The 21,112-nt window shown below is 27.6% G+C and overlaps 1 protein-coding gene across 4 annotated transcripts in view; it reads left to right on the forward strand.

Moving 5' to 3' along the window:
* LOC129972408 (YLP motif-containing protein 1-like) overlaps positions 1-13,218 on the forward strand; it is a 64,971-nt gene extending 51,753 nt beyond the window's left edge. For all 4 annotated transcript variants that reach the window (XM_056086533.1, XM_056086534.1, XM_056086535.1 and 1 more), the window contains 10 exons: positions 905-1,358; positions 2,289-2,490; positions 2,566-2,685; positions 4,938-5,114; positions 6,165-6,251; positions 7,752-7,835; positions 8,428-8,508; positions 8,602-8,653; positions 11,450-11,559; positions 12,134-13,218. In XM_056086533.1, coding sequence (XP_055942508.1) covers positions 905-1,358; positions 2,289-2,490; positions 2,566-2,685; positions 4,938-5,114; positions 6,165-6,251; positions 7,752-7,835; positions 8,428-8,508; positions 8,602-8,653; positions 11,450-11,559; positions 12,134-12,274 — 1,508 coding nt within the window. In that variant the 3' untranslated portion in view covers positions 12,275-13,218. The remainder of the gene's footprint in view (positions 1-904; positions 1,359-2,288; positions 2,491-2,565; positions 2,686-4,937; positions 5,115-6,164; positions 6,252-7,751; positions 7,836-8,427; positions 8,509-8,601; positions 8,654-11,449; positions 11,560-12,133) is intronic.
* The last annotated feature ends 7,894 nt before the right edge of the window (positions 13,219-21,112 follow it).

Genomic DNA, 21,112 nt, shown 5'->3' on the forward strand with positions numbered 1-21,112 from the left:
TACGTTTCAAAAACTCTAGGATATCTCTTAAGAAATTAAAAAGAATTTTATTTCCAAAATCATTTATTCATAGTATTAGTCTTCATGTTGAGATTGAATAATTAATATCAAAGAACAAGTGTGCAAGAAATTAACCAAAGGCAACTAAAATTTTTCCATAACATAATTATATGAAAATAAAATCGAATATTTTAATAATGAAGTATTTGGAGATGTCCTTCTTTTTTTAAACCTGTGTAATCACATATGTGCTTATATGAAAATTTTTAATGGTATAGTTTAGCAGTGTTTATGGTTGTTGCTCCATAATGATTTTTAGCCCCTCTTTCGAAAAGAAATGTTTCAGTGCAAAATACTGATAAAGAAAATAATTTTGCATTTTTTAATTATCAAATTTTTAATTGAGATCTCTTTTATTTTCTTCTAATATTTTCATCAAACATGAAATGTTCGTGTTCACATTTTTTAATATGTCATGGTTTTGATAAGAAAATTATTCAAAAGTTCAGCGATTCCACTAAATTTTTCCTTCCAGCAATATATATTTTTTGACTGTTTTGTGAGCTTCTACTTAGATAAACAAAGGGGGATGGTTTTAAAAATCCTCTTCATAGGATCTAGTAGCATCATGAAATTAAACTCATTGTTTTTAAGTGCTTTGAAGCTTTTTTTAGCATGGAAGTGGTTCGTTCTTTTAATTATTTGACTATTTTTTTTATGTATCAGCTTTTTTTTTTTTTTTTTTTTTTTTTTTCACATTACATGAAACCAGCTAATTGTTGAAAGTGTTTTACTTGGAATTGATTATAATTGTCAGTTCCTCCTAGGCTTTGCATGATACTTTCAACTTGAAATTATTCCTTCTCGTTTTCCCAACACACTAGCTATTTTATTTTCTTTCCAGTGTTCGACTACTCCCATCGTGTGGACAGAGGATCTCCTCATGGAGATCGAGGCTATATTCCAGATAGGATTGATGAAAGACCTCCAAGAGAACGTGGGCCATCATTACGAGACAGGAACCGAGACAAAGAAAAGGATCGAGACCACCGAGACTCTGAGCGAGACCGCGATCGTGACAGGTCTCGTAAAGACAATCGCGATTTGAGGGAGAGGGATTATGATAATCGTGAGAGAGATCGAGATCGAGACAGAGATAGGGAAAACAAAAGGGGTAGGGATTGGGAACGTGACAGACATAGAGAAGATTCAGATAGAGATCGTGATCGAGATCGTGACAGATACAGAGAAGATACAGATAGAGACAGTAAGCGTTTTAGATGGGACAGTAAAGCAGATTCTGAAAGAAATAGTTCCAAAGATAGATCCTCTCATTCTTCTAGCCAGAAAAAAGAAAGGTAACTAATTTCAACTTGAAATTATTCCTTCTCGTTTTCCCAACACACTAGCTATTTTATTTTCTTTCCAGTGTTCGACTACTCCCCCCCCCCTCCCCCAGCAACTTAAGTGTCTTCCAGTTCTTTATACTCAGCTCCAAAACAGATTTCTATATTTTCATGAGTAGATAGGGGCTATTCAAATTTCACAGATAATTGCTTGTTAAAAATTTTTGATATGTCCATTTAAAGGTCTTAAAATCATTACATTAAAATAATTTGCTTTTTAAAAGATTAAATGAAAAGGATCATAGTCTGACTCTTAATTTTTTGCACTTTAAAATTGCCAGAATATTTTTAAAAATTGTGAAATAATTTTAAAAATAAAAACTAATTAATTTAACAAACAAAGCATACATTTGTATGTTGCAATGCTTGAAATAGTTATCAAAATTAATCTTCATGATTTATTGTCTTTGCATTTTAATTTGAGAATTTGTTGGAAGAATTCTTCATTATTTTGTATTATATTTAGCTGAGAAAATAACTGCTGGAAGTTTCTTAATGTGTAAATTTGAATTTTATATTTAAGAGATATTAAAGGAAACTGTATTCTTATTTATAAAAGTTTGGAAATTTACTTATTGTTTTACTGTAGATTAAAAATAGAATTGATAGAAGTTAATTTTTTATGTTTTTGTTTTAAGTTCCATAATAAATTTTGCATATTTCCCTGCCTTAATAATTACAATGATAAAAATTTGTAAAATATCAGAATTTTTTTTTTTCATTATATTTTACTTGTAGATTCCATTTCACTATCATGTAAATTTTAATTTCACTTTTTAATGAAATATTTTTAAACATTTAATGCAGTAAAAAAAAAAAGTGCTATTTAGAATTTTTTTAAAAATTATTTTTCAGCTTCTTTTTTTCTTTCTTTTTTTCCAGCAATGAAGGGATGAATATACAAGAAGTGTCATCTCATTTTAAAACCCCATCATCCGTTTTTAAAAATGAAAGCTTATCTGAGTCCTACTTAATTGAAGATTTATTATTTGCTCCCAAACGCTTAACTAGGCCAAAACAGTTGGTCATTATTCTTAGAGGTTTACCAGGTTCTGGTAAAACTTATGTTGCTAAGCTTATCAAGGTGAGTTGCATTTACTTCGTTGTTTATTTTGTTTTAAAAAGTTGTATTTTGGTTATAACTTTCAGAATTTCTTAGGACAAAGAAATTGAAAATGGTGGATCAGCTCCTCGCATTCTTTCGTTGGATGATTATTTTATGGTAGAAAAGGAAGTAAATGATGTTGACCCTGATACAGGAAAGAAAGTAAGACGGAAGGTGCGTATTTGTTTTGTATATGAGCTACTTATCAAAAGTTGTTAAAATAAACAAAACACTTTATATTATTAGAATTAATAATACTTTGAACTTTCCAATTTATAGAGTAATGATGTTAATAGATAAATAAAAAATAACTTATTGTATATTGAATTATTTTGTAAACTATTTTAACTACCAGTATTAATTGAAATTACTTGTATGAAGCTCTGGCTGAAATTAGTGTCAATAATGGAGTCAAGTAGGGCGATTCTTTATTCTGTCTTCTTTTTAACGTTGCTTTAGAGAAAGTCATAAGAGATTCCGGAATTATCATCAGAGGCAATATTTTCTCAAAATCAACACAAATTTTGGCCAATGCAGACAATATTGGCATCATTTCAAGAACTGTTTCCATGTTAAAAGATGCTTTTCTTTCTATAAAGCATGCTGCTAATAGCATGGGACTTATCATAAACAGCGAAAAGACCAAATATATGTTTGTACTAAGTAACAGAACCTCCATGAATTGCATCTAGAAATTGGTTTCTGCCAATTTCAGGTTGTCCAAATTTATCTTGGTTCTATAGTTACTGATGACAATAGCATAGTTAAGGAGATTCAAGGTCATCTAATGAATGCAAATAAAGCCTTTTACAGACTAAAACGATTTTTTAAATCCTCATTACTATCAGGAATAACAAAATTTTTATTATATGAAACCTTAATTAGACAAATACTTATCTATGGCTCAAAGACCTGGACCCTGACCAAAGCTGGAGAAAATAAAATAGCCATCTTCGAAAGAAAAATTCGGCAAGCCATTCTTGGTGGGATAGAAATCAACAATGTTTGAAGAAAAAGATATAACTTTGAACTATATAAAATCTATTGGGAGCCAGATATTATAAAGTTCATAAAAATAAATCGGATGAACTAGGTGGCTCATATATCTAGAATGGATGATGATTCCATATTTAAAAAAAATCTTTTGCATAAACCTCTAACAAGTAGGAAAAGGGGTAGACCCAAATTGAGATGGATGGATGGAGGCAGTGGAGACTTCCTGGCTATCTAGGAATGAAACTGGCACACAAGTGTCAAAAATAGAATACAATGGAACAGAAATCAGAGAAAGGCACTGGCCCACCCTGGGCTGTCTAGCAAAATATAATGATGATGATTTTAACTATATTTTTGAATTCATAGATAATTTTGAATAGTGCAAATAATTATAATAATGTTCTTGTTTTAATTCTAATAGAAACAAAGATATTTATATTTGTTAATACTTTTCATTGACCTATTTTTGTTTTAAAAAAAGAGTGTAGGATTTCAATATATATTATCCTTTTATTTGCTGTTGAAATTTTAAATTATCTTTCCAAAGCTAATTTTGAAAATTTATTTCCATCTTAGATTTTTTATATCAGATTAAAATAGATGATTTACATTATTACTACAACTTCTTAGTGAAGCATTGGAACTTTAACTCATTTTATCTAATTTCATTAAAGAATTATACATAATAATTTAGCTTATGGTATTTTCTTTTCTATGCATTTCCCCCCCCCCCTATTAAAACACCTTTTTATCTTAAATTTCAAGACTTTTTATGCTATTATTATTTTTTTTTCTTTTTGATCAAAAAATAAATGTATGTATTAAAAATGTTAGTGATTATATATAAAAATTGACTTTTGTTTTGTCATTTGATGCAATCTTTGCTGTTGGCATAGGATCAGAAAGTTGAAGTCTTACTTAAGATCTGTCGTGTGTGTGGGTGGGGGGATCTATATTGGATTTAATGTCACAGATCAAATATCTGCTACTAGTGTGGCTCAAATGTTTTGAGTGGAAATGTCGACTCGGGTGTCATCTTCATCACCTGTTTTAGGTTGAAAATTACATAATAGCTCTCTTGTTGCTTGAAAATAGGAATTTAATATTGATTAATTAAACTAAACTAATAACTATCTAATTGGTTTAATGGAAAGTTATATTAAAAAATTTTCTTTAGTTTTTATGTATAGACTAAAATTATTCATTTAATGGTCTCACTCATAACATGTTTAAGTCCAATCTATAGGTTTTGACTTTTTAAAATTAGTTTATGTCTGTACTTAATAATTAAAAAAAAAGTCAATTTTATTGATATTTTTTTTTCTGTTGTTGTTGAATGCTGTTTATTAAAATTCAGACACTATAACTGAATAGTTTTTATTTTTAACATCAAAATTAGAAATAAAATGAAAATTTTCTTATTTTTTAAGGAATTTAAATTTGAATATGAAATTGAAATGGAAGAAGCCTATAGATCCAGTTTATTCAAGTCATTTAAGAAGACTATTGATGATCGTTTCTTCCCTTTTATCATCGTGGATGCAGTGCATGAGAAGTCCAAACAATATGAGCAATATTGGAGTTATGCAAAGCAAAGAGGTTTCCAGGTATTATGATGAAAATTTAAGAAAAAATAGTTATGAACATGTTTTAAAAGTTGTGAATATTTTATGAAGTTGCAAATTTAATTGAATATCTGTTCACTTAGATTTTTTGGTGTATAAATTTTTACTCCATCATTGTACATTTGTGACTTTGCTTGTAGTCGGTGATATTCAAGTTGCCAATGCATTGAAAGCTATATGTGGACATATTACTACAGAATGATTTCATATGTGTCTGTATTTTAGAGCTATGGAAAAATTTCCTTAAATATTCATTTTTGATTGTTTTAATGAAAAATATTTATTATTGTTTAACAAATTAAATTCTGTCAAAATTTATTGAATTGGACATGATATATCACATTGTGCAACTTTCTCTATACTATCATCAGTACAGCATATTAGAGATAAGAATCTAATATTAAGAAAAAATCTACATTTATTCATCCTTGAAAAATCAATATAAATTGATATTGATGGTTGTAATCACATAATATTGTAATTTTTGTGAAGATAGAAGGTCTTATTAATAAATGTGAAATTGCAAAAGAATAATAAATTTAGTAAAAATGCTTCATTTTCTTTGTATAAATACAAATTTTTCTTTTAATAATTGTTGAGGTTTAAATTCAAAATATCTTTAAAAAAACATATTTTTTTAATATTAGCTGTGACTATTGTCATAACATTGTTCTGTGATTATAATAATATGAACAATTTTCATATTATGTGCAAGCTTTTAACAGTTTGCCTTATTTTGGAAACTGTTATTACCATTGAAAAAAGTGATCGAACAAATTCATTAAATATTAGATTCATTGTGGGAACTTGAATATATTATCAAGATGTGTAATCTTTTAGCAGCTTTTTGAAACCTTGTTTTAAATATAGGAATAATTCTTGTCTTAGAAGTGGATGTGTTTCTAAAATTAATATGAGATTTTTATGGTATTAAATTCATTGTTGTTTTTGTCAAGGAAACTATACAGTATTCTTATTGTTTTTCCTTTATAAATGTAGCATGCCAGTTAAACTCATTTTTATTAATTACAGGTTTATATTGCTGAAATGGATTGTAAAGATCCTGTCATTTGTTATAAACGAAATATTCATAATAGGTCTTTAGAAGAAATTTCTAAGGTAACATATATTTATATATTTATTGTATTCACAATCACATGTTTCAAAAAATTACTTTTTCTTTAAGGTTTCATATATGGCAAATAATTTTATTTAAACTTGAATTAAAATTGTCATTTATATTTCTGTTTTACATTCTGCAGCTGTCTAAACTGGAATAAAATTCATATTTACTGAAAGATTTTGAATTAAATTTATAAATAACTACTCTGGTCCTTTTAATTTTTTTATGCTTCTCTGTTTTAATATGCATATCAAAAGAAAATAAATATTTTCTCCTGCCTCTTATCTATCCTACCAATCTTATCCAACAACTTTTGGGCTAATTCTTTGAATATTTTTTTATGCTTTTTGCATCTAACTTCTTTACCACTAGTTATATTTTATTCAACTTAATCATTTTTGAAAAACATACTATATTTGCTCAAATATAAATTTCTAAAATGAATAAAGAAAGTTATAGCTATGCTTATCACAGAATGTTTAAAAATATAAATTAACATAACTTCTTAGAATTCATTTGAATTGATCATAAATGGAAATAAAAAGAAATTTAAATTAAGAAGTAAAAAAACTTGCTAAATATTAAAATTGACTTAAATTTTTACTATGCAAAATACTAAATAAGTTCTGTTCTTTGTAATTCGGAATCTGAAATTAAAATTAAATGAATACTTTTAAAACATTTTTAAATTGGTAAAATTTCCACGCTTTTAATGTAAATATATAACAAATGTGTTATGAACTAATAAAATATAGATTGTGTAAAACAATGGGAAGGAATTTATTTATTAAGCCCATTAAACTTTTATAATCATTAACTGAAATTTAATTATAACAACTAATTATCCAAAGTTAACACCATAAAAATAATTATTTGTGGATTTTAAGTGGAAAATTAATTTTCATATTAAATTTCTGAGGGATAAGGAATGAAAAAAATTAATAAAATACAATCTATTTTTAAATGTCAATTCAGTAGTATCCATATTATATTTTATTACCAAGTTTTTAATGTTTAATTTTAACTCCCTCCCCCTCTTCCTAATATTTTTGTTTACCAGTGATTTCTGTTCCAAAATTTTAATCCATATGCATTCCTCTTTTTATGAAGTTTCAAACAAAAAGTAATGTTTCACTTTTATTTATTTATTTTGACTTACTTTTTGAAAATGTTTCTTTTGGGATGATTAAGGGATTTTTCTTATGCTCGATAAAAAATTTACTAGAAAAAGGAATTGATTATTTTCATTTAAAAGTACTGATTTCTTCACCATACAAATGTTGCCTTTTAAGGTGTATAATGTTAATCTAATTCCATGTATTCAGAACATACGATACATATGCAATTTGTATTTATAATTTGCTAACCTTTTTTTAAGAAAAAAAAATATGATACTAAATTATTTGTTTTGTTTCTTTGTGAAGGGAAATATTATTCTAACTATTTACTATGTTTATCTGTGAAGGGAAATGATTTGAAACTATTCTGTATTTTAGATTTTGGAGTCATGGGAGCCGAAGCCTCGTCATTTTATGAGCATTGATATTCGCTCTCTACTGCAGGATGTTGCTATCCAAGAAGTATGTTAAACTAATTGACTTTAATGCCATTTTAGAATTTTTTTTAAATCCTTTTTTCTCCCTTGAAGAATCTTTTTATTAACTTGATGATTTTATTAATGAAATTTATTTAAAATATTTAAATTTTATCTGTTTGATATTTTTCTATATAGATTTGGTTATTTAATACTTCCATTGATTTGTGTGAATTTAAATGTTAAAATATTGTAAGATTATGTGTAATGACTTCTAAACATAAAAGGCAAAATTTGATATATTTCGGACTTTCCTCAAATATTATTGACTCCTCTTTTGAGATATTAAATATTTTTTATAAATCAGTTAATATAAAAAAAATTATTTATAAAAAGAATATGTAGTGTTTTTAAAAATAGTTCCTGTAATTTTTTTTTTTTTTCTGAAAATTGGATTATTAAAATGTTTAATTATATTTTGTTCGATGTCATTCCTTGATTCCTTTCAAAGTGGTTAATTACACTTTGTTCAAATTGTTATTCCTTCATTATTTTCAAATCAATTATTTTGTTCTAAATAATTTCTTTGTTTGATATTTTTACCATTATTAATGAATATTGGAATGAATGTATTTAAGGTGGAGATGGAAGTTGAATCTGATGATAAGAAAGATGATGATAAAGATGAAGAATCTAGTAATAATACTGATGGCATGAGTGTAAGTGTTTATTTATCTCTTAATTTTACCATAATAATAACTTCCAACATCCTTCTAAGAGCATGATTGTTATTTACAATATAATTTATTTAGTTTCATGTTCCGAGTCGTTGGGAAAAACTTGAAGCTACAGAAGAAAAATTAGGTATGCAATCAATTTTATCTTATGTTCATATGATTTCATTTCAATTTACTTGTTTCCTGTATGCAAAGATTGAATTTTATAGTCAATTTTTTGCATGTTTTTAATGTGCTGAAGTTGTCAAAATTTTAAAATTGTATAATAGTTAGAAAAACAAATTTTAAATTAACAACTAAGAGAAATAATTAAATTAAAAAAAATCTTTTTAGTGCATGGGTAAAATGTATTTAAAAAAAAAATTCTGTAAGATATATTTCCATTTGAAAGTATTGGGTGCAATATATATTCTCCTTACTAAGAAGTAAGTTTATTAAGCATTATAATGTTATAAAATAAATTATGCTATTATTAACATATTCCATATCCTAGGTGAAGAATTTAATTATTCATAATCTATTTTTTGTATTAAATCAGTTCATCATGGAAGCAAAAAATTTGACTCATGATGAATGCAAAAATTCATATACTATTAGATGTAACTTTTTTCAGAGTATACTCATTAATATTTCTATTGATATTGATAATGAATGTGTGTGTTATCTGTTTGCATATCCATTTGATTTAGTTACCAAATTTGGCACAAATATATTTTAGAATGTGAGAATGATCTCCTTTGATTGAGTTTTTAAAATTTTAATGAAATTAATTTTAGAAATAATTTTCAAGAATATTAATGTAAAAATCATTTTTGCACCATCTTAAAATTCAAATAATAATTTTTTTTCTGTATCTAATTTTTGCCAAATTTAAAAAATATTTTATGCATAATTTGAAGTAATATTTTTATTGTTACAGTGGAATTGTTTTCATTTTTTGTACAAGTTTTAAATCGTGTATTTCTCTTCAGTTGTTTAAAATTAAAAGATGAAAATTCTACTTTTTCATGTTTTTTGGTAAAATGATGAATTTTAATTTCTTTTCAATTTCACCAAATATTTTGTGAAATCTGTTAAGAGAGAGCTGTCTATTAAACATAGTAGGGATTATGTCCAGTAAGATGAATTATTACTGTTGTTAATTTTTAATTTTTTTTATCCTTTAATTTGAATAAAATTTGCTATGTCATTTAAATATTAGAATCTATTGTGTATTTTACATAGAAATAGAAATTGTTGGTGACAACAATCATTTATATTCCTGGCCGGTTTTAGTTATATCATATGTCTCGACATTTTTAAAGGCATTCACGTACAAATGAACAAATGGCAATGATTTTTTAATGAAACCTCATAAATAAAAGATTAAAATTTATAGTAACACCTCATCTGCTCATCATAATTTGAAATTTAAAAATATAAAATTAATAAAGCCATAAACATAAAATTATGAATATGATATTCATTTGAAATGAAATTCACATTCTTTCTGGTGAACAAGTTGAACATCAGAGACAGCTAATTTATGAATAAAGATAAGTATATTTTATTTCCAAAACTTCATAGTCACACTTGCAAATTCTATTTTTTAGTTACATATATACCATTTGAAATGGAATAGCACTGCATAAAAATTCCTATAGCATTTTTTTTCTTTGTATGTGTATATGTGTCTTAAAATACTGGAAGAGTACCTCTTTATGCTGTTAACAATATCTTAGATATGATTGCTATAGGTGAACTGATGAAGCTTGTAGAAAATTTCATGTGCTTTTGCAAAATTCTGGGATGGAAAAGAATAGTGATCCACTAATGAAAAATATTGCAATATGAAATACAAAATTTTTAAAATCGTAAGAGCAAATTAGCAAAAACCATCAATATGATCCAAGAAGGTAGAATATGATTAATCATCATAATTTTTTTTAAAAATAAAAATTGCATGCCTTAGCTCATTAATCTTTGTTGTTTATTCATAGGTCCATTTTCACTCTGATATGTCAATCAATTTAAACATTGGGGGAGGGGGGATCTATTGCAGAGTTGAAGGAAAAAAAGGAACTTCATGTCCATTTATGGCACAAACAAAAAGTGCAAGAATATTTTTAACTTCGTCCGTCATTACAGATAGTGGTGGATTATTTAAAATAAATTGCCTCTATTTTTGCACATAAATATATAAAATCTAATAATGGGATGAAAAATTGCTGCAAAAATAATCGCTCATATTCTGATAACGAATTATAAGAATATATTCTAAAAAATAAGTATACATTTTTGGTAAGATTCTCTTTTCAAAAAATAGATGAAAAAGCTAGAGACCAATGAATATTCTTTCTTGTATGCAAAGTTTCAAGATTTTCAAATTTTTTTATGGATATGAGAAATAGAAAATAATAAACTGTGGTTTCTTTTGAAATCTTCCTGTTCATTAAAGTTATAGAAAATGTTACGTCAGTTTCTATATTTGGTTCTTGCATGTGCTTTAGCATTGCCTTATGTAAACAAGCATGAATTATTTCAGAAGGAAATAGTTTTAATAATAAAAGAAAGCTATTGGAAATGATTTATCTCTAGCAATTTCAGATGCCTGAAATTGTTTAGTTCCAAATATTTTTATCAATCTTTCTACGTATAAATATACTTATTATTAGTTGTGTTAAGTAATTTTAATTTCAAGTAATAATAATGCTGGGGTGCATGCTGCCATTCTCTAAAATATATATATGCCAAATTTGGTATTGTAGTCAAACAGTCTGGTTGTACATTCATCTTTTTAATTAGTGGAGATTATTATTATTATTACCAGTTTATTTCATAATTTCTAGCTTATTTAGTGATATATGAACAGTCTTGTACATATGTAACAACATTCTTTGCAATGCATGAAAAAATATTATCAAAAAAAATTGTCTTTTTGCAGATCAACTGGATGGTCTCCGAGTTAGCAAGAAAAAGCATTCTTCAATGGAAGATTATTTACAGCTTCCTGATGACTATGATGACAGAAAATGTGAACCTGGAAAGAAAAGAGTAAGTATAATTTTTTAATACCCTTTTTTACAGTTTCATAAAAAATGCCACTTAATTGCTCAAAGATAAATAAAAAGTTTTTGCAAAATTATTTTTTCAAAGAATGGACAAAATAACTAGAGACCAAAGACACGGATTCTGGATTTCTAAGATGATTAAAAGTTAGCTTTAAAAATTACAATAACTTTTATGCCAAAACATTATCACATGAGGTCAATGAACTGAATGTGGAGTTTTAATCAAGACTCAAAGAGCTAATTCTTATCATGTAACAATATAGATGTAAACTCTTATGCCAATATTAAGCTGTAATAAAGTCTTGGAATCTTTTAATTTCGTTTAGAAATTGTCAGTTTAATGAATAATTAATTCAGAATTAATTGCAAATTTCAAGTGTGAAATTACAAGTAAATTTTTATGAAATTTATTTTATTTGGTGATCTGCCATATTTATTATCTGCAAAAAGGATTTTATGCAAAATTATCTGCAAAATTTATTATGGCAAAAATGGTTTAAAAAAAAAAAGAATTTTCCTGTCACAAGAAAGCTACGGCTGAACTAATATTTTCTTAGGTGCGTTGGGCTGATTTGGAAGAGAGGAAAGAGCAAGATCGTCTGCGTGCAATTGGCTTTGTTGTAGGACAGACAGATTGGAATAAGATGACTGATCCCACTCATGCAGATAGAGCACTCACAAGGACCAAGTACTTTTAAATTCATGCACTTGTGTCATAATACTTCAGCTCCTGTTATTTTTTTTTTCTTTTCTTCTTCTTTTACATGTTTCGTTGTGCATCAACTTTTTACTATCATATTGAATGATTTTCATTACATAAATTTTTCAAATGCTATTTTTCCTTGTTGGAACTCAAAAGGAGGCGAGGGTATTGTTTTCCAGCTTTTATGATCAGAATATGATCAATAACTTAAAGAGCATACTTGAAGCCATCTTCAGTTTGTCATATTTTAAAACTAGTTGTTCCTCATTTCTATAGATGGCTTTCTCTTTCAGTATTGTAAAACTTGCAGTGTATTCTGAAGAAGGAAATAATAAATGCTGCTGTGTCAATAATAAGTAATATTATATGTATATTTTCTAGATTTGTTTCTTTAAGATTATTTTCATTGTCCATGTCCATTTAATTGTTGTTGCCATATTACATTATTATTCTTTGAGTTCATTGAAAATTTTCATTTTGTAATGGTAATTATCTACATAAAAATATTTTTTTAAACTAGTTTCTAGTATTTATTTAGCATAATACAAAGAAAAATAATATATCTTCTTAAAGAATATTTATTCTAGATCCCACCCCCACCCTTTTTAAAGGATTTCAAACTAATATTTGACTCAAGAATTTAAAGAAAGATATAGATGGCAGTGATTTACAATATTTTAAATAATTTTTTTTTAATTTAAAAATAGCCTTTTTCTGCAAAGAAATATTGCAATAGCATTTAAAATTCTTTTGCTACATGAGTCATTCATCTATGTAAAAAATGCAACTAATATCATTGTCAGTTCAAATCATCACATTGTAGGAAGAAGTATATGTATGTATTTGACTATAAATATTCTAAGTTGTGTACTGCATTTAGTTTTCATTTCTTCTTACTATGTATTAAAATTCATTTCAATAAAGTTATTACAACATTTTGATGCTCATTAATATTATTGAATCATAAACTGTGATTTTAAAAAATGCATTTTAAAAATTTCAAAGTAGATTTTTGGGAGGTGCTTCAAACATCTATAGATAATTGCTGAATATTTGTTTATAATGCTTAAGAATATGAGTGATGTCTGAATGCTGCTTCTCTATCTCTGTATTACTAATGGGTTGTGATACTCAGGTGATAAACCTATGACTTTGGAAGTCAGAAATTTCTGAATTCAATCCCTAATTCCCTGAAAAATCTGCTTTGTATTCTATGTAAAATTCTTTAAATTTAGTTACAAGTAAGTGTATTATTAGAGCAATGTGTAGCCAAACTATGTAAATAATAATTGTATTCAAGCAATGGTAGCTCCTTAGTGTTATATAGCACCTCCTGAACTCATTTTTAAAAGCTAAAATTTCTTTATTATTATTATTAGTTTTTAGTTTGAGATTTCAATTCTCTTTGCATACTTTGACACTGTGAAAAGTGGGAGGGAAACAGGAGATGAACCAACATGCAAGAAAATTGCAAATTGGGGTGATTCATCATGCAGCCCACGAAAGCCCACTGTACATATAACTGATTGGTTGAATTTTAGGAAAAAAAGGAACACTTTCACCCTTGAATTTGGAGGTACTGAATCTGCAATCGGAGCAGGCCCAATTTTGAGCATTGGTGTTTTTCTCTCACTCTGATTAACAATTTATCTTTTTTTTTTTCTTTTTTTTTTATCAGAAATACATTTGGTATATAGAATATTCATTTTCTTTTGTTAGAGGACACTTTTTGAAATATATGACTTGATTTTCTGAAATGTTATTCAGATGAAAATTTTTCAAAAAGATTAATCATTATTATTACATGTAAAAAAAATGACTTTTTGTTGATCATTTACTGTGTATTTTATTTAATATTTGGTTTCGAACAAGCATTATTCAGCTGATTGGGTGTAAAGATGGAAGTGTATAAAAGAAGGTTACTCTTATATATTGAATTATTACTTCTATATTATAGAATTTTCTATTAAAAATTATAAGAAATTTATAGCATTTACTGATACTTTACTGTGGATTTCAGATGAAAACTTTAAAGCTACTTGTGTGTAAAATAGCTTTTTTTATATATAATTACAATCTTTTGATAAGTATTTTTTGCAGCTCTGCTTATTTCTAAGCTACCTGTAATTAAACTAAAAATATTTTTTAATTAAAAAACAATACTAAGACTTTTTTTAAAGTTCTACTTTTTGAAGGGGAGGGATTAAAATAAAAGTGCACAAATATGTAAACTTAATTTTTGGAAAACCTGTGAATAAATTTTATTTTCGCAGCAGTCCACATTGTAAGGGCATTTGTTTTTTAAAATTTCCGTAAAGAACAATCTAAAAAATGTATAAAACTGATCTGAAATGTGCTTTTTTGACAGTAAATTGCTTTTGTCTATTTCAAACCAATACGAGTGGTCGCCCCAAAACTTTTTCGTAATAAAGGTGTTATCCGAGAATGCCTTGCATAGCACTGATGTATAATAGTAACGAAATAATAACTTTTGGTGTGAATTTAGAATTTTTATTGAATCTATCGTGTCATCCTTGGCAAATTATTTAGGGATTCATTCCTGTCGTGCGGTTAATAGTATCCGAAAATCGAACTTGTGTTTTAAATGAATTTTTTCACCCAATTGAAACAAAAATTTGACCTGAAACTGCACTTGTAGTCACAAAATCTCAAACAAAATTTCATATCCATTTTCGATTATCGTTTTTACATGTTCTAAAAGTACAAACCAACAGACAATCAACCACTTATTCCATTTGGCTGTAAATTCGATAGATGTCTAGACTATAGATGTTGATTCTGCGTTCTGAATTTTATTTAAATGCATTCATTTTGTAGTTATTGTGTTAACTTATATTCAAAGAGCCGGACAGGCAGACTTCCTCTGAACCGATCTTGCTCAAAATTTGATAGAAATCTACAAATTCGATATAAAGACCGTATAGCAAATTTAATCTGTCTCGCTCAGAGCATTTTTGAGTTATCTTAGTCACGGATATTTTCCAAACAAATGTGTTTTTCAAACCCATGGAGGTCTAAAACGTGGAGATTTGTCTCGAGTCAAAATCCCGAGTTCGATTTTTTTTTTTATACTATATGTTTTTTTTTTTTGTTTTTTTTTCTATATTACGTATACAAGAAAATTACAATAAAGACGCTCTTCTCACTCTAACTCGGAATGATAAAAACGAAATATATATTCCGAAAATGTTTTGATTGCATTTTTCCATTTGTCATCTCAAATTAATATTTTTTTCAGGGCTCAGGTATGAATATTGCTAAAAATACTCTCCCAACTTTCCATTGTTAGATTTTCTTGACATCATTGGCATCTATTAAATTAAAAAAGTCTTGTGGAATTGAAATTGCTGAAAACTCAACTAAACAGTTTTCTGACTTTCCGGCGTGAGAGTCCAAGAAAATGTTTTGGAATCCTCAATTATTACAATAAATTTGCCCTGGATTATGTTTATAAATCTGACTATGCATTTAAAGCAAAGCTTAAACTCTTTAATTAGTTTGATTTCTTCAGAGGCATTTCTGCATTTCCTTTTAATCTTATTTTTCTTGAAACAAAAGAATTTTTTTTCAAAATTTTGTGACTTTGTTATAATTTTTTTTTTTTTTTTCACATCTAATAACACTTTAAATTGAACAGTACACAAGAATTATTGTCGTATGATTAAGTAATAGTAATTTATGCTTAAGATATACCTTATATATGAGCCGTTTATTTTGAAAGTGGGGCAAGTCCATTTTTTGTTATTGCAAGATATTTAAAGGTTTGCATTTCAATAAATTATTGGTAAATATAAATAGATATATTTTTTGTATTTTGTGGTACCAGATAATGAACGTTTATAATCCAATAGTGTTTACAGTGCTGACTAAAAAAAAATAAGAGTTTTATTATAATTAAATGAACTTGCCTCACTTTCAAAATTTATGAATTATTGTAAACGTTCATTTAATTGGGAAATATTTCAGCTGCTTCAGCCTTTCTTTTTAATAAAAAAGCAAAATATTATTCAGAAATTGATAATTATTTATTCATTTGATAAAAAATGAAACAAAACAACGAATATTCTTGTAGAAAATATAACATAACAAAAAATCAATTCAGTTTTATTAAGAACTTCAATGAAATTATTCATTTTCAGTTATACGTAGGTATAATTAAATAGAATTTTATTCAGAATTTAACGTTTTAAAATGCTCATGATGAACAGGAGGTATATATGGTAATAAATCCATCATGTCTTAGCATTTTTCAGATGTAATAAATCTCCTTTTTTCATACATAAAAGATAATTTTATATTTCCGAAATTACTTGGTCTTCCTTGTTGTGGTGACAAATCTGTAATTTTAAATTCAGCATCTTGTTCTATTGAAGTTTTGTAGAACATTTTGTATGGTGCATTCCTTGTAAATCTGATCCAGCATATATTTAACCAATTCAAGTTTTCTCCATCAGTGTTTTTCTTTCTTTTTTAAAACCGCTTTCTGCAGAGGTTGGGTTGAAAAAAAAATTTTCGCGTTTCATTTCATGTACTAAAAATTTATTATGTTTTCGACAATGTCATGTTACTTTACAGTAATCCTGCGGAATATACAAGGAACTGTTTTTCCGGATTGAAATTTCTGCCACTCCAAAATCATGATCGTTCAGTAAAAATGAATGTCGTGACAATAAAATTTGTGATCAGTGATATTTATTTCACTGTTACTGGACTTGAACAATCGATGTTGGAAGTAAACATAATATTATCGAAACACAAAATTAAGATATACTTTTTATTGTTTATGAAATATTATACAAATACCGATTTTCAATATCAAAGATAGACAGAGACACCCTATATTTCAGACATGATGTCAAATGGCCCCATTTGCTTCACCATACAGAAACCGGAGCTAAATTTTGCCTCAATATATTCGGCCAAAAATAATTTCAATCTAAGATGGACTTGCACCACTTTCAAAATAAACAATACTTTTCAATACTGTTAAGAGCTAAAACTTCCATCTCCAAAATATTGGAATCTGATTTTTTTTTAACTTATGATCTTTTTATGCGTAAACAATTTTAACAAGTTTTATCTATCACTACCGTTATCCCCATTTTTTTTTTAATGGACTTGCCCCACTTTCAAAATAAACGGCTCATATATATTTTTATAGGAAAAAAACTATAAATTTCTTGAACAATTTTTTATACAATCATTTTTTCCCAAAGTCTGTTAAGCTATTGAATGGTTTTATCTGCATTCTATCACATCTGATATGATATGGTTAAATGATTAACCGACTTGTCGATTTCCCTTCATCATAGTAGCGCATTCAATAAATACACCACCGTAAATTCGGAAAAGCACTTGGATATCATTTAGTATAAAAATACAGGAATGATCTGCCTAAAACTTTCTCGCGTATTCGCTTGTATAGTCCCCACCCACCACGCAAAAAAAATTGTGGACCTTGGCATCGGCGTACCTTAGTTGCAAGATATTAACATTTGTCGTAAATTTGGCATTTTTATTAAATCTATAGTGTGATCTTCAGCGATTTATCCCTGGCATGATGTTAGCAATATCCGAGAGTCGAATTTTTATTTTAGACCCATTTTTCACAATCGATTGATAGAAAAAGTTGACGCAAAACTACATTTATTATCGCAAAATCACATAACAAACTTGATGTATTTAAGCCGCTTCGTTTTTGAGATATCGCGTTAATATGTTTCTGAAAGAATAAACCGAAAGATGGTCAGTCCCTTGTTAGTTTTGACTCAAAATTTGATCCGTGTCTACGCTATGGTTTTAAATCTGTTTACCGATTTTTATCTATGTAGCTTTCTTCGTTTTGTCGTTATCGTGTTAGCTAATCTTAGAAAAAACAGAATTCTTAATAGATTTTGTTCATACGGTGACGTACGGATTATACTAAAAATAAAATCTACAATTTTTTTTTATAAAAACCATATTCTAAATTTCATCCGTCTATTTCAAAACATTTTTATTGTCACAGACTTGCCATTTCCGAAAATGTGTTTTTCGAACTAAGAAAGCTCTAAAATGCGGAATTCGTCAAAATCTCGTGTTCCAATTTTTTGAAGATTACGATAATTTAATTTCGTATTCCAGATAGTAAAAGTTGATTATGGACGGAAATTCCCTTGTTCCCTTTTTAATGACCATCATCTCTTGAACTAACCTCCCCCCTCTTTTTCAACTCAAGGTTTTAACAAATCTTCACGTCTCCCTGAGTTCAAAAAATGCCTTTTTAAAGAATGTCTGTGTCTGTGATAAACATTACTCAAAAACACTTTGAGTTAGTTGAAATTTGGTATACGGTTTTTACACCAATTTTGCAAATTTCTATTAGAGTAAAATCTGCTCAGAGTAAGCCCGATTGTTCGAATAGAAATTAGCAAGATAATTGCAAAATGAAGAAAGCTGGATACATTATATATATATATATATATATATATATATATATATATATATATATATATATATATACACACACACACACACAGACAGATTTAACATCTATAATGTAGGCGCGTGTTAAGTTTTGAACCAACTCCAACTACGAGTTGACTGTCGGTCTGTACTTTCAGAAACGTGTTAACTCTAAAATGCAATGGTTTAACTATATCAAATTTGGTATGGGATTTTGAAACTACATATGTAGTTTTGTGCCAAATTATAGTTTCAGTTGGTTGCGAGAAACTCGTTTAAACACAAATTCTATTTTCTGATACTCTTAATCATATGCCAGGGATTAATTGCCAAAACACTCACCAAGAATAACATAATAGATTCAGTAAAAATGCTAAGTTCACGCCAAAAGTAAGTATTTTGTTACTGTTGTATGACAATAGTAACAAAATTCTCTGTTCTGGTATGACCAGTATTAGAGAGTACGCGATAAAGTTTTGATTATCATGTTGGGAAAAGAATGATTAATTTCTATTTACTTTCTGATGTTATTTTTACTTCTTGTTCCCTTGAAAGTGATATTTTTCTCGAAGTATAATTTATTCTTGCCCCAGATTTACAGGTGTAATGTTTAACGTGATAAGTACATGTGCCTTATGTGAGTCGAACCCTTAGGTTAAAATTTTCATTAAAAAAACGCGGACCATAAATTTTTTTGTAACTCGAACTCTGGGATCTTTTCGACTCGTAACTGCTGAAATTAATCTCTAAATAAAAATAATATTTCTGTAATCGCCTTATCTGATTCCATTGTGAAAGCTTGAGTTTCCAAAATTTACTTTCTTTGTTACATTAATTTCAAAATAACTTTTTATTTTTATTCTCATTTTCATATTGCATACTTTTTAAATATGTTTATGTATTTAAACCCTTCCATTGAAATACTTTTTTGATTCCCTTTATATTAAAAAAATTTACTTGATAATAGTGCACTTTTCGATTGCAATTTATTTACAGAAGTTTCAGATAAGGTAAAAAATTGGAATTAAGAAAATTTACTATATTACTATGTTTTCTAATTTTTTGTAGTATAAACGAGAACTACATTGTGAAATCATTGGTACAGTGGAATCGAAATTTTCCTGTAACGTATAAAAGTTCGGAGGGCAATGCATAACATCTTCATCTATTGTGAAAGGGAACTTTACAAACATCTGGAAAATATATAAGAGAAATGTTAATTTGTAATAAGAAATTAACATTAAAATTAGAAAGGTTATATAAACTCACACTTTTGTATGGTTTTGTCTCATCAAGTTATATGAGATGTCTCGCCAGACAATTTTGTTACAAAAAGGTCGATAGAACATCTGCTATTTTAGTTGTCTTCGTCAAAGGACGTTAGAATTGCTTCACCATTGATTCTTGTTTTTGCAAGCAATGCATTAGGCTTGTGAACCTCTAAAAATATAGTAGCTATATGGGCCTTAGCACATTAACTGCCACCTGATTCACAGCTACCGTCCAATTACTTCATATCTACTATCTGCTTAGAATACCCCTTCTAAGAGACAGCAAAGAAGTCGTATATAGATTATCTGAGTCACAGATGTAAACTTTGGTCGTGAAAGTGTTAAACAATATAAATTTGAAAGCTTTAGACGGGAAACGTGTTCCCTAGTTGGAAATATTTCAATCACTTTTAGTAGGTAGCCTCTGTTTAATCATTACCGATTAAAATTGCACCCATTTGGAAAAAAAAAATAACAATAAACTGATAACTTTATTACATTATCTTCAGATTGTCCAGAATTTGGAATATCAAACAACATCATAAAGATGTATGAATAGCGTGTGCTAATATGGACATTTCCAACTTTAATGATTGCTGTGTCGTACCTTTGATGGCTGCGGCAATCCTAAATATTCGAATTTAAAACGTGTTCTCGGCTCCTTTCTTGCCCCATAATTTGGTTGTTCGCGCTTGTTATCTAATTAGACATATATCAGTTTCTAACAATAGCAACAGGTTTTCCACATATCAGTGGTGGTATTGATAGACCATAGTTTACTAAGCTTACTTTTTGATCTGACAATTTGATTATCGACCTGATTTCCAAGAAGATTTTGTAGAAGTATAGAAAATGTCAGTGCCTTCTACTCATCGATATCTTCGAACACATAATCAGCTGATTATTTATGATTGATTCCTGTTCTTTGAAGTAATGTCTTAAACTCTATAAGTTAAAAATTCTCGACCTAAATTTGTCTTTAATAGATCCGTCAAGAATCTTACCATTGTAGAAACCATCCCACCAGATGCAGAAAAGGAAAAAATTTGCTCTCGTATTTTCTTTCTTAATAATGAAATCTGAAATCTTTCTCCTGA

This window comes from Argiope bruennichi, chromosome 6 (genome assembly GCF_947563725.1).
Source record: "Argiope bruennichi chromosome 6, qqArgBrue1.1, whole genome shotgun sequence".
In the NCBI taxonomy this organism is placed as follows: Eukaryota; Metazoa; Arthropoda; class Arachnida; order Araneae; family Araneidae; genus Argiope; species Argiope bruennichi.